Source organism: Zootoca vivipara, chromosome 7 (assembly GCF_963506605.1).
Source record: "Zootoca vivipara chromosome 7, rZooViv1.1, whole genome shotgun sequence".
NCBI lineage: Eukaryota > Metazoa > Chordata > Lepidosauria > Squamata > Lacertidae > Zootoca > Zootoca vivipara.
Window position 1 is genome coordinate 52,850,393 of NC_083282.1, and position 14,657 is coordinate 52,865,049.

Genomic DNA, 14,657 nt, shown 5'->3' on the forward strand with positions numbered 1-14,657 from the left:
TTTATTTATCTTTGTGATCTTAAGATCTGCTTTTGCTCTGGACTTGCCTCACTGTGTTTGGTCTGTCATGGGTAAAAGTTGTAGGATTGGACAGACCAGTTTATCTCAACTCTAAGGCCATGTCCTTGTGAAGTTTTGAGAGGGGATGTGCCAGGAGCCAGTCGGCCTGGCAGTACCTGTAAGTGTAACAAGCATCTTGCTCTTGCCCACATGCCAGGAGGAATCAATGTAGCTGTACCTTCTTTTCCTGTTCTCCTACCTACACCCTTTCATTTGGGTATAGCATATGCCATCATCCACTGTCCTTTGTTTCTGCAGGTTCCAGTGTCTGTGGCCATGATGTCTCCTCAAATGATCACCCCACAGCAGATGCAACAAATCCTGTCTCCTCCTCAGCTTCAAGCTCTGCTGCAGCAGCAACAAGCAATTATGCTGCAACAGGTAAGACAGCCTGTGTTTGAGTGGCCTTTTTGTGACCGGCATTTCATGTGATTTCAGAGGACCGACCTTTGTGTCTCTACATTTCTCGCATGCAAATTATAACATGTTTTCTGTTTTGTAAATTCTGAGATGAGGCACTGATATTATACTGTACACTGATGTCCTGAGGCAGAGAGATACTTACTTACCCAAGGGTTGTTTAATGTGTCCTTGCTTAGCTGCGATGTGAGTCCTGGACAGCCACGTTCTACACTTTCTACTGTAAGAACTTATCCTCGCCCATGTCCTTTGCCTCTGAATATGGTTTGGCCACAAATATCTAGCCTACTTGAAATTGTTTTAGTTTCCCCTTTGTAAATGGCAGGTCTTTTTTGAGAGGGGATTGAATTGCCCTCCCAATGAACAGTCTAAAGATTGCTCTATCGTAGGGGCCTCTCTCCAAAAAAAACAATAACAAAACCCTCTAGGTTTTTCTTCTTCTTCACGCTTTATTAGACCAGTACTAGTATAGTGAAGAGTCTGTCCCCATCAAATGGATTTGGGAGTCAGGTCTTGTCGCAAGGTGGTGAGGTGTGGGGGTGTGCTTGTGTGGGGAGGGAATTTCTTTTCCCCAGTAACAAAATCCTACAGAATCATTGCTAATGCAACATTGTTAGTCTTCTGCTGCTCTGCCTTGGGAAATGTCTGGATACCTTATGACAACTGAATAATCATAATTGTACATTGCAATGAGATTAGAGTCTAGAAAGGCCCTTATTCCATTTTTGCCTCTTCCTCCCTGCTTTAGCTGTTCCCATGAAATATTAAGAGCATTAACTATGAATAATTGCAGCAAGTCTGAAATAGTAAGTTGGATGTGTATGCCATTCTAATTAGTACTGAGTCAAAGTATTTGCCCTTTGATTTTTGTAAATTTTGGGGGTTGGGGCAAAAGTGATTCTTGAAGATTGGATTGATCTTCAGGTGCAGGTGAATTTCAAAATTCTTCAAATTGCCTTAAAAACAAGATGTCAAGGTTTTCTTTTTCTTAGAACACAAAGCCTTGGCAGCTGTTCAAGTGATGGCGTGGCTGCTCTGGTTGTATTCCTGGGTTGGAATGCCCCATGGAAATAATACTGTATCTTGATGTAACATCTTTCTTGGGGGGCGGGTTGGGGGAGCCATTCATCCATTGTGTAGCATTTGTTTCCAGGGACATTTTATGGCAGGAATGCAACCAGAGCATCCAGGCTGCTTTTCAAAGTAGCTGCAAGCCTTTTTCAAAGTAATAAAAATCAAAAGAAACTCTCTCAACAACTACATTGTATTTAAGGTAAGATGAAAATTCTTGAGATTTGTCTGCTTCCTGGAAAGTTGCCAAATATCTCCATATACACTTTCATGGAGAATGGACAGTTCTGCAAATGTGAAGATTGCAGGATATTCAACCAGCCCTTAATTCGAATATTCCTTGTGTTAAAGACTTGGCACCCAAATCAAGGATGTATCAAGAGTGTTTGGTTGGTGCCCTGCAAATTAAACTTTTGTTGTCTGAACGTGGGCTTGTAGTTCAGCTCTCTCCTTGCTAACCATGAGCTATAGCAAAGACCTAGTTTGGCTTTTTGTGATGTGTTGACCAGGTCAATGAGAAATTTAAGAAGAAAAGATAAATTAAGGGTGCTCTCATCCAACTAAATAAATTAAGGTGTTCTCATCACTAGGGATTACTTTGTGGCGGCACATAACTGGAGAGGCTTATTCCATTTAAAAAATGTATTTTGACCTAATGCTTTGTCTAGTTGCAGGGCCGGCTCTAAGGCAAGGCTGGGGGGCGCAGGGCTGCCAGGGGGGGCGCCACGTGACTGTGCCCGCTGCAGTGGCGCTGCGCGCTGTGCCCGCCAGACAGCCACGGTGGGGGACGGGGGGGGCGCCGGAGCGATCTTCGCACCAGGGCGCCCAATATGCTTAAGATGGCCCTGTCTAGCTGTTCCTCTTTGCAGCTCTGAACCACATTTGCTTACCCCTTATTTTGGAATTGAGTGAATAAAAAGTCAGCCTTAGCAGCTTGATCTGGTACTTTTACAGACAGGCAGAAATTTCTTTGGCAAAAGGAAAATGCTTTCTCTCTCAGTTACGAAATAGTTAGAAGAAGGGAGGAGATAATAAAATCCCCCAACAAAGCACAACTGTTTTGATAAACACTTTCTCTAGGGAGGGGGAATGAACAAGAAAACACAGCATCCTCCACACCCTCCTTCCTGCCTTCAGTACCTGTTTACTTCATACATGCTGATAAGAAGTCAAGGTTGGCCCCAGGGAAAGAACAAAGGGTAAACACTAACTTGGGTGGGGTCCTTCCTTCTCTGAGCCTCTTTGGAGCAAGATAGAGAAACATGTTTGACTGCAAATTAAACAGCCTAGGCCGGAATAGCTGGCATTCTCCACAAGAAGAAAACCAAACATCACACCTCTCACCTCTTGACCCAATGTTCTCAGAATCCCATACAGAGACCAGGTTTTGATTGGCTTTTGGGTAAACAGGGAGGCTTTCCAAACCTGTTCAGCAGACATAAAGAGAAAAGTTTCTGCTGTCAGCACTGTCAACTACAAGCTGATAAGGACTTTCCCAGAATCCCCAGGGGCATTCCTCAGGAGCCAACTTTTTCCCCTAGTGTTAAAGAACCTGTGTCGACCTCTCCTGTGGTTCTGGCCCCCTCCTGTGGAAAACAAACCAAATCTGTAGATTTAGAAGGGCACAGTGTATTAAATTAGAATTGGCATCCCTTTGAAAATCCCTGTATAATACCACTCAGCACACAATGAGCATTACCCTTTATCCAGGAATCTTAGGTCACATTGTAGAGTATTAAGTGTTTATGTGCAGTATATAGTGGCATGCCTGTTTCATAGATAGCAGAACCGAGATGCTCAGTAGAAGTGAGTTATGATACCCCAGAGCCCCAATTATATGTACCATTTAAAAGTCACACTCTCATTTTCAAGTTTTTGAGGTGTAATTTTTTAAAGAAAAAAATAAATTTGCATTTTTAGGATTTTATTTTAATTTTTGCATTTTTATGTAATAAACCCAAACTTTTGCTTCTTATAGCCCATGCCCAGGATATCCAGAAACAAGGGCAAGTATTTTCAGGGCAGGGCAATTTATTTTCCTAAGATTAAAATAAAATGTATGTTTGTGAGTATTTACAATTTAAGAACTGAGCAACTTGCAAAGAGTACACCATATATAGTACAGTGGTACCTCGACATAAGAACGACTTGACATACAAATGTTCCGAGTTACGAAGGGGAAAAATGGGGGCACACATACAAATTTATTCGACTTATAATCGGGCCCTCACCGCCACCGCTGCTGCTCTGCCGGCCTCACTGCCCCATGCTTGCCGCCGCTGGGTTTGCCGGCCTCGCTTAGGATCGGGCCCTTACCGGCTCTGCTGCCGCTGCCAGGCCAACCTTCTGCCGGTCTCGTGCGGGATCGGGCCCTTGCCGGCTCCGCAGCAGTGAGGGCCCGATCCCGCGCAGGCCTCCTGCCACCCACGCTACACCTGCCAATCCGGCCCTATGGCCAGATTGGGCCCATCACCGCCGCAGCCGCCGGCCTCCCCACCTGCCGATCCTGCCATAGGGCCGGATCAGGCCCTAGCAGCCGGCGGCGGCCTCCCGCCGCCCCCCCAGCTGCCGATCCGACCATAGGGCCGGATTAGGCCCACCGCCACCACAGCCACTGGCCTGCCGCCGGCCTCCCCACCTGCCGATCCGGCCATAGGGCCAGATTGGGCCCATTGTCGCAGCAGCCACCAGACTCCCGCCGGCCTCCCCACCTGCCGATCCAGCCATAGGGCTGGATCGGGCCCATCGCCGCCACCGCCTTTAAAGTGCCTTTTTTTAAGGCCCCGGAACGAATTAATCCATTCCCAATGCATTCCTATGGGAAACATCGTTTTGACTTACAAATGTTTCTACTTACGAATGTGCATTCGGAACGGATTAAATTCGTAAGTAGAGGTTCCACTGTATACAAATGTAACCAACCCTTACTACATGCCATTGCATTAGCTTGCATTCTTCTCTTGCTACCCGTTTCCTCTTCTTCCCTTGCAACCTTGTCTGTCTTCTGCAGTGTAAAAATTAAGATTGTAAGCATCTTGGAGGTAGAGACATAGAGTGCCAAGTGCCTTTGGCATGCTATAAATTGCTCTTTTCACTCCATGCTGATCTTCAGACAGGAGACAAAGATCTGGTGTGTGTTTTTAGAGAGCCTTTGAAACTCTGAGTTTGGCACACACAAAATTTGGCTTGCTTTATTAATTTAATGTATTGATTTCTGGGTTTGTTCTGCCATTTTGTTTACTTTTCGTATTATGGATTTTAAAATTTGTTACAGCTTGTCTTAAAGACACAATGCTAATGTTTTAAAAAGCAAAATAGATAACAGTTTTACATTTTTGTTTCGATGTGACTGTAAAACATACTTTGGCTAGAGGAAATGACTTTCTTCTGTAACGTTATTATTCACTAGTAATATTTGCATGCAAATTGTGCAAGGGGAGCTTGGAGAAACTGCATGTGTAAAATTGCACTTAGAAAGTACTTAACATACAGCAATTAAACCAACTGAACAGGGTGAGAATGAGGGAAATCTTTAGAGTTGGGGTGCTAAACAGCTCAGGACAAGGGCTGCCCCTCCGCATGTGAATTGACCTAGACCAGGCACCAGCAACCTCCGGCCCATGGGCCAGATACGGCCCATAGGCCGGATACGGCCCATGGAGGCCGTTTATCCGGCCCACGGGCCGCCCGTGAACTGAGCCGCCTGCTCGGCAAGTCACCCACGCGCTGCGGTAAACCGGCGCAGCGCGGTGTGGGGTCTCCCCGAGCAGCGCCAGAAATCGCATCTACGCAGCTGCAGAAGTGATTTCTGGTGCTGAGGACATTTTGGAAATGGGCAGCCAGCACCGGAAATCGCTTCTGTGCCTGTGCGGCCCATGTCCGTGGGAATCCTCTGGCCCACAGGGAGAAAAGGTTACCGACGCCTGACCTAGACCCTGTGATCATCATCTGAGGTCCTTCTTCATGTGCCTCTTCCATGAGAGGCCTAGAGGAGACAACACAAGAGCAGACCTCCCCATATGTGGAATACCCAGGGAGGCTCACCTGGCACCATCATAATCTATCTTTAGGCATCAGGCAAAAACTTTCCTCAATAACCAGGCCTTTTGCTTTTAACTACCTGTGGTCTTTTTGAAGTGGGCAAGTTGTTTTTATTGTATTTCTTTTTCCCCTTTTTGTTTTAATTATCTATATATGTGGGTGGTAGTGTCTGTCTGCGTCTTTGGTTCTAAGTTGCTTTGGGATACCCTGGACAAGATAAAATGACTAACAAATTTGATGGTGATGATGACGATGATGATGAAGAAGCAATGTAATGCATAACCAAATAACAGACAAATTGCTTGATATAGTAGGATAAATATATGTCTGTTTCAGATGAAGTAAGCTGTTCAATAACTCATTCAACTCTAAACCAGTTAGTCTCTGGTTGTTGTTGTTGTTTAGTCGTTTAGTCGTGTCCGACTCTTCGTGACCCCATGGACCAGAGCACGCCAGGCACTCCTGTCTTGCACTGCCTCCCGCAGTTTGGTCAAACTCATGTTCGTAGCTTCGAGAACACTGTCCAACCATCTTGTCCTCTGTCGTCCCCTTCTCCTAGTGCCCTCAATCTTTCCCAACATCAGGGTCTTTTCCAAGGATTCTTCTCTTCTCATGAGGTGGCCAAAGTATTGGAGCCTCAGCTTCACGATCTGTCCTTCCAGGGAGCACTCAGGGCTGATTTCCTTAAGAATGGATAGGTTTGATCTTCTTGCAGTCCATGGGACTCTCAAGAGTCTCCTCCAGCACCATAATTCAAAAGCATCAATTCTTCGGCGATCAGCCTTCTTTATGGTCCAACTCTCACTTCCATACATCACTACTGGGAAAACCATAGCTTTAACTATACGGACCTTTGTCGGCAAGGTGATGTCTCTGCTTTTTAAGATGCTGTCTAGGTTTGTCATTGCTTTTCTCCCAAGAAGCAGGCGTCTTTTAATTTCGTGACTGCTGTCACCATCTGCAGTGATCAAGGAGCCCAAGAAAGTAAAATCTCTCACTGCCTCCATTTCTTCCCCTTCTATTTGCCAGGAGGTGATGGGACCAGTGGCCATGATCTTGGTTTTTTTGATGTTGAGCTTCAGACCATATTTTGCGCTCTCCTCTTTCACCCTCATTAAAAGGTTCTTTAATTCCTCCTCGCTTTCTGCCATCAAGGTTGTGTCATCTGCATATCTGAGGTTGTTGATATTTCTTCCAGCAATCTTAATTCCGGCTTGGGATTCATCTAGTCCAGCCTTTCGCATGATGAATTCTGCATATAAGTTAAATAAGCAGGGAGACAATATACAACCTTGTCGTACTCCTTTCCCAATTTTGAACCAATCAGTTGTTCCATATCCAGTTCTAACTGTAGCTTCTCTGTATTCTGGTTGTACTGGACACAAAAATATGCAGTTTCCTATCTCTCCCTCTCTCCCATTTCTCTTGCCCCGGATGGTGTAGTGATGGACAGGAAGAGGTTACAGCCTGGAGCTCATGTAATTCAGTCTGTTGAATCATATTCTTTCAGTTCTGGGAACTCTCCTTTAAATTTTTACATGTATTTGCCACACCTTTTAGAAAAACACTACATTTGGCTATCTGTTTCCATTGCAAGAATCTTTGGAGGAAATAATTTCCCTGTCTTCCTTCCTTGGTTTTCTCTTTCCCCTGTAAACAAAGGATTTGCAATTGCTATAGTCTTCTCTGTCTCTGCATAAGCGGGGAGGTGACCTGCACAACCACCAGATTCTGCTGTTCTACAAATGATGATGTTTGGAGTGAAGCATGCCTTACTCTGGGTGTTGCTGGCGTGGAAGAAAGAGCCTAGTTTAAATGGCGCACATTTTAAAACCCACAAATCTCAGGAGTTTTGGGATCTCCCAGCATTCCAATGCAACATTGCAAATAATGTCACAATTCTTAGCCACATGATATCAATCTGATATGAAGTGCTGGGGAAACTGAAGGAGTTTTTTTTACAAGTGCCAGTGTCATCCAGTTCACAGAGCAAGAGAGAGATATTCGTTGAATACTGGGTTTCTTAAACAAGTTAATTTCTCAACCTCTATTTGAATTCATAAAATGGGAGTGCCAGTGAGCTTCAAATGATCTTTGTGAGGATGGATGAGCTGTAAAGAAAATGGTTACAGTGGTACCTCGGGTTACAAACACTTCGGGTTACAGACTTCACTAGCCCGGAAGTAGTACCTCGGGTTAAGAACTTTACCTCAGGATGAGAAGAGAAATTGTGTGGCGGCGGCGCAGCAGTGGGGGGCCCCATTAGCTAAAGTGGTACCTCAGGTTAAGAATGGTTTCAGGATAAGAACCATACCTGCCAAGTCCTGGATGGAAAGATCCGGGATCGGCAGCGCGCACATACCGGAAGTTGCGTGAATGCAACTTCCGGTGGCACTTTGCCCTTCATTGGGCACCAGAAAATGGCGGCGCCGGAAGTCACTTACACGCATGACCGGAAACACGTAAAAGCGACTTCCGCCGCCGCCATTTTCTGATGCCCATAGAAGGGCAAAGCGCCACCGGAAGTCACTTTTACGTGTTTCCGGTCATGCACGGAAGCGACGTCCGGCGCCAGCGCCGCCATTTTCTGGTGCCCATAGAAGGGCAAAGCGGCACTAGAAAAATGGCCGCCGGCAGAAGCCGATTTAAGGGAGAATATCGGGATTAAAAACTAAATGGGAGACCGCCGGGAAATGGTAGGAAAAAGGGGGTTTTCCCGGCGGAAACGGGATACTTGGCAGCTATGATGAGAACGGACCTAAAAGTACATGCTAAAAGTACAACAGAAATAAATAGCTTTCTTCCACAGACTCCTTATGTGATCCTGTTCAAATCGCCTGCTTCTTGGGAGCTGTTGTAAATAATGCCAAACATAATATGTAACACCTTGTCAATGTGCTAACATCTTAGGAAATGGTGAGGCCCAGATATGTAATTCTCATCACTATGCTCTATTTTATCAAACACTGACCTCATTCACATATCGCTTTAAACCATAGTTAAGCAAAACTAGAGCTTTAAGGTGAAAGTCCAGTGTGCTGGTGTATGCTACTGAAATGGTGGGCGTTTCACTCCTACCCCACTCCTGCTGCCACCAGGCTCCCATAGGTAAGCCATGGTTTGGCCTAGTGTTGAGTCTGAATCCAGGCTCACAATTTCTTTCCAAACAAGCCAAAGGCTATAAGCAAGGTTTGTTCTTAGCTTCCTGCTTGTGGTTTATTTGGGAGAACAGGAGCAGGGAAGGAGTGAAGCACCTTCCATTTCAGCAGTGTGCATGGGCAGTAGTGGGTAACCTTTGGTGCTCCAGATATTGCTGAACTACAGTAAGCTGCAGCAAGCATGCCCGGTGGCCCAGTAGGTTCTGTAGTAATTTAGCAACATTTGGAAGACCACAGGTTCTCCACACCTGGTTTAAAGTGATGTGCAAACAAACAACTAATCGTCTCATTTCCTCTCTATATTCTTCTCTCATGCCTCTTCCTCAGCTGCAGGAATACTACAAGAAGCAGCAGGAGCAACTTCATCTGCAGCTACTGACTCAGCAGCAAGCTGGAAAGCAGCAAGCCAAAGAGGTGAGTTTGGCCTCTGTGTACAGAAATGCACTGCAGTTTGCATGAACACTTCTGCAGAAAAGTGAGTTCCTTCAACTTGTTTATAAAGGGGGGGGGAACAACTTCAGAAATGTCTTCTGGGAATGGTAGATGAGTGGTACATTATTCCTCATTTAAAAGAACAGACTGGCCAATTGTGTAACTTACTATTTGAAAGGGGGGCAGACTGTCCTTCCTTCTTCTATGAAACAAGCTAAATTTTACTATGCTTTAAAAAAAACTTGCTTTTTTTATAAGTAAATTCTCCTGGATCCCCAGTAATTGTCTGGGAACCTGTTGCTTGTTCAAGATACTTATCTGCAACTGCAAACATATGATTTTCACTTCAGGAATAAAAAATCATAGATATTTGCCGCATCCCTGCTATTTGCACTCCTGCCAGAATCAACATCATAATACTGAGTGCTGTGAAAGCATTCTTTGGCAGTTGTGCTGCTGCCTTGAAAGCACACGTTGCAGTGTATGATAACCTGGAAAATCTGATATGCTTGTCACAACAGCACAACACACAGAACTTATTTATGGGCTACCTGTTAGTTCTAGGGAATAATGGAGTTTCCAGGATTCAAATGTCCATATCTTAAACCCTTCTTAACCCTTCTCCAATGAATTTCTTCAGCTTTATATTTGCATAGTTAATTGTGTTGTGATTGGGCCGGATAATTAAAATTCTAGATGCTACAAGTTATTTTAGCATTTTCCACAAAGGTTTGTGCAAAGACAAGTGGAGAATGATTCGGCTATATTGATGTTTCTACATTCCAGGATTATTTTTTTGTGATATTTGATAGAGCTTACTTCCCCCCAATATTTACTGAAGCACCATGAATTTCAGCTTGTTGTGAATTATTGTGATTAACATCATCATCATCATCATCATCACCACTATTATAATCACTACCATCATTGTTATTTAGTTGCCTATTGCAAAAATAGTTTCTAGACAATTTACAAACAGAATAAAAATATGGAGTTAAAAATGTAGCAACCATCAGTATGCTAACAAAACAATAACCTGAAGCATCACAGCAACAGCAAAATAGCAGCAGTATATGGGCCACAACAACCTTTCTCAATCAACCTTAACCTGCTGCAGAAAATGGTAGCATCTGTGTCAGGGAAGCCTGATTGGAGAATATTCTTGTAGCTGAGGGGCCACAGCCAAAAAGGCCTCTTTATCAATCCGACAGTTAGTGTTGGATTGATAGAGGCACTAACTCAGCAGTACTGTTCTGTATACTCCCTAAAACAGATTTTGATTCTTCCTGCTATATCACAGGTGACGTGTGCTGCTCGTAATATATTTGTTGCTAGTTTCTTCCCTTCTCTGTTGCAGTAGCTTCCACCACAAAGCCATCTGGCATAACCAAAATTATCAGCAGCTCAGAATTACTATTATTAAGGACTGTATGGCCACTTTTTGATTTAGCCACATTATGGCCAGATATCAGGATTAACCTGTGGCCTCTCTGGGAAACCAGTAGGAACTATGCATGCTCAGGTCAGACTCAAAAGGTTCTCGAGTGCTCTTATGAAAGCAAGGTGCTCATCTGCTCCTCTCCCCTAAACGTTATACCAGTCACACCTCTCTGATTTAAGACTGTTTCCATGTGTTGGCTGTAATGTATAAACAGACCCTTAGACTGGCCTCTGTAAAAAAAAAATAATGGTCTGATAGTCAGTGCTTAACCTACTTTTGATATCTGGAGGGGTGACTTTTTTGGTCATATGATGCTTAAGATAATCTCTGAAACAGTAAAATGCTATTGTTCAAAGTATGGCTGATGTTACTTACTTTTTCTCTAACTTTAAATATGTGGGCAATATTCTGTTTGCTTATTTATTGGTTGATTTAAATTTATACCCCCTCCTCAAGGTTTAGAGTGGGGATTGAGAGCCAGGTTACAAATCATATTGAATTGTATGTCATTCTCCTCCTCACCCCCAGCTGGGTTTCTATTTCAAAATCTGCCTATACAGAAAGAAGAAATGCAGGAATAGCCTTTTAACCTTTCCCCTTTCTGTTGAAAATTCCCCCTTCCAGCTCCTTTTTCCTCTCAGAGTTGGAAGAAATAAATGTAGTACCTCAAATCAACAGCCAAAAAAACCTGGAGAGGAAATAGTTTAAAAGGTGCAGGTCTGTGAAGGCAGATTGTTGCCACCATTGCTGCATTTTGTTTTTAGGGGAGGGGGCAAGAACTACACACAACTTGGTTTCATGTGCAGCTTGACCATAATGCCACTAGAAAACAAACTTATTTATGAGCACTATCCAGTAGAAGTTAATAACTCCTCTTAAATTCTATTGATTTCAGCAGGAGAACTCAAACTCATGCTTAAAGCTCTTCTGTTGAAGTCAGCGTGACTTGAAAGAGTTTTGCCTAGAGCTAGATCATACCCATAAATTTTATGTATATTCTTACACATTTTTCTGCATTTCCCAAGTTCTGATGTTTTATGTAGAATAATATGCATGCTTTCAAGCCTAGTTTTGCATCTGTTTGGGCTAGAAGAAGAAAAAAACCACACACAAAGCTAAGGCTCTCAAGGTGTAAATTCTGTACTTGCATGGAATATGTTGCCTATTCAGAGCCCATTGCCCAGTTGGCCTTTTCTTCCTGATTCATTGAATTTGTTCTATATCTGTTCTATACCTGTCTCTAGTTCTTTCTAATAATATTAACTCAGCACTTTTGAAATCAGCACCTTTATTCTCTCATGCCCAAATGTCCGTAAGAAGTGCAGTAATTGAGGAACTGAGAAATCACAGTTACTCGGCCAACAGCAGAATAAGAAGAAACTCTGAATCTGAGATGAGCATCTGAACTTTGTGGCACCTGTTTTGTTTTGACTTGCAGAGTGCTGCTTCCTTTAGTTGAGCAACATTTTTATTTTGGCGGGTATGAGTTAATCCTGTCACAACCAATGTGGACAGCAGTATACAGTGTACTCAGGCCAGTAATGTTATGTTGTTGTTCCTAGTAGTGTATTTGGAACGCAAAACCAGCTGTCCCTGTTCTTAAAAACCTAGTTCCTTTTATGCTTCCAGAAAACTTGAGAGGGAGAAAAGCTTTCAGACAGAGCCTCGTCTCTGGCAGTTGCCCCAGTGTACCAGATGATATTGCATGAGGGGGCAGCACATGAAGATTGGCCAGCGAGTAACCTAGGCGTCAGATTAATGAAGTGCTCCTGTCAGTCCAGAGTGTCACGCTGAAACTCCTCTTGATGTGCTCATAAATCAAAGTGACTGTGCCTGTTACCCCAGTAGCTGCACCCGCTCAGCTGCGTCTAATGTAAACAGAGTGCAGACAAAATGCATTAAGGAACTCAAACCCTGTCGCTAGGGAAAAGATCAGGGATCAAGGGTGTATAGGGTTGGAGCAGGAAGGGGGAGGGTTGGATTTGGGGATTGCACCCTAACAGGAAACCTTCCCTATGTTCCTCCATTTCTGAGAGAAGGAAAGATTGGAAAGGCCCAGTGGGTGCTAGTGACTGGCAGAGTAAGGTTCAGTAATTACTTTCTTTGTGTTTAAGATTTTTATCTGTGGGCCGATAAGCTTCATACTTCATTGGTTCTATCAAAAGTACGCAGCGGATGACCTCCAAAAGTGAAAGTGTCCAGAGAAACCCACAGACTCTGGCAGCAGCACGTCAGGGGAGGCTGAGAGGGAGCTGGTAGGCAACAGCAGAAGGAAACTTTATTTTTTTTTTAGTACCTGGTGATCAGGGAAAGATGTTTGAGGAATGTGGCTTATTAGAAGAAAGGCTGGAAGAACGGCTGAAGTGCATTTAATGAACTATGCCATTTTACAAATGCGGTGCCCATTGTTAGGGCTGGCAAACTAGCAAAGCTTTCATATCTTTTAAGCGTAACTTGAACTCAATTTCCTGTGATAATATCTGAAAAACAATAATTCCATTACATGCATTACTGTGCCTCATATTCAGTATTTTATCTGAATATCAAAACTGATAACTCTCCTCCCAAAGGTTTGGGGTGAGTAAAAAAAAGGGGGGGACAAAAAATAACCCACCAACAGACTAGCGTAACATTAAAAAAATCACTGACATTTCCCCACTCTTTCCTAATTTAAGCCTCAAAGTCCAGCCCTAAACAGTAAGGTCTCGCAAAGCTACCATAAAGCAATCAGGTTTGGATTTTGTTGAATCTATAATTACAGTAAGGTTTGTAATTGGTGTGAGTGGGGAGCCACCAAGAATGCTTCTCTTCACACCATCTTTGCTGTCTGAACCTGATGAGTAAAGGTAAAGGGACCCCTGGCCATTAGGTCCAGTCGTGACCGACTCTGGGGTTGTGGCGCTCATCTCACATTATTGGCCGAGGGAGCCGGCGTACAACTTCCAGGTCATGTGGCCAGCATGACAAAAGCCGCTTCTGGCGAACCAGAGCAGCACACACAAATGCCGTTTATCTTCCCGCTATTTATCTACTTGCACTTGGACGTGCTTTCGAACTGCTAGGTTGGCAGGAGCTTTGGTGGATGTCTGAGATTATATTTGGAAATGTGTCAAAAGGCCATTTTAAGGTGTGCTTGCTGTATTCCCCAAAACTAGATACAGTGGAACCTTGGTTCTCAAACGGCTTAGTTGACGAACAGATCGGATCCTGAACGCTGCAAACCCGGAAGTGTTCTGGTTTTCGAATGTTTTTCAGATGCCAAACATCCAACATGCCTTCTGCTTGAGTGCAGGAAGCTCCTGCAGCCAATCGGATGCCGCACCTTGGTTTTCAAACATTTCGGGAGTCGGAATGGACTTCTGGAACAGATTAAGTTTGAGGACCAAGGTACCACCATATCTAATGTGGTTATCATATTGGTCCTTTCCATACTAGTAATGAAAACAATACTACTGAGTATGGTGATACCGCATTACCGACTCACTCATTGTAGACAAAGGGCACAATCCAACAGGAAATTTTGTATGTGCTAGCCTCAATGAAATAAATGGCAGATGCAGAGCAGAATAGCACAGCAGTATTCTTGCTCAGCTTGCTTTTATTTCAAAAGCGCTTATGCAGGAGAACTTCCCAGAGGATTACGTCTGCAGGTGCCTCCTGCTACTGGGTAGGAAAGCAAGTGTATTTTCATAGTTTCCTGCCCTGCCATTTTTGATGGTGTGGAAAGCAGCTTTAGAATTTATTTGTGTGTAAGGACTCTAGGGAGGAGGATAAATTTTTGTTAGCTCGAATTGGAGACTTGCAACCAGGGGATTTAATATCCAAGCTTCTGTTAGAAGCTTAAATGAAACTAGCTAAAAGGTTCAAACAACCATTTTAACCCAGCTCTTCTCCCAGTCGCAGGAACTCCATATATGATGACATGTTCCACCCCAAACTGTTTTAGGAGTTCCAAAAAGCTATGCTCTAATGCATTAGTTACTCTGTTGCATGCAAAACGTCCTGACAATCCATTTTCTAAGGAGAGGTGCTTA

General features: G+C 43.8%; 1 protein-coding gene across 4 annotated transcripts in view; it reads left to right on the forward strand.

Moving 5' to 3' along the window:
- The window catches only part of FOXP4 (forkhead box P4), a 157,160-nt gene that overhangs the window by 92,103 nt on the left and 50,400 nt on the right, over positions 1 to 14,657 (forward strand). For all 4 annotated transcript variants that reach the window (XM_035123076.2, XM_035123078.2, XM_035123080.2 and 1 more), the window contains 2 exons: positions 319 to 441; positions 9,078 to 9,164. In XM_035123076.2, coding sequence (XP_034978967.1) covers positions 319 to 441; positions 9,078 to 9,164 — 210 coding nt within the window. The remainder of the gene's footprint in view (positions 1 to 318; positions 442 to 9,077; positions 9,165 to 14,657) is intronic.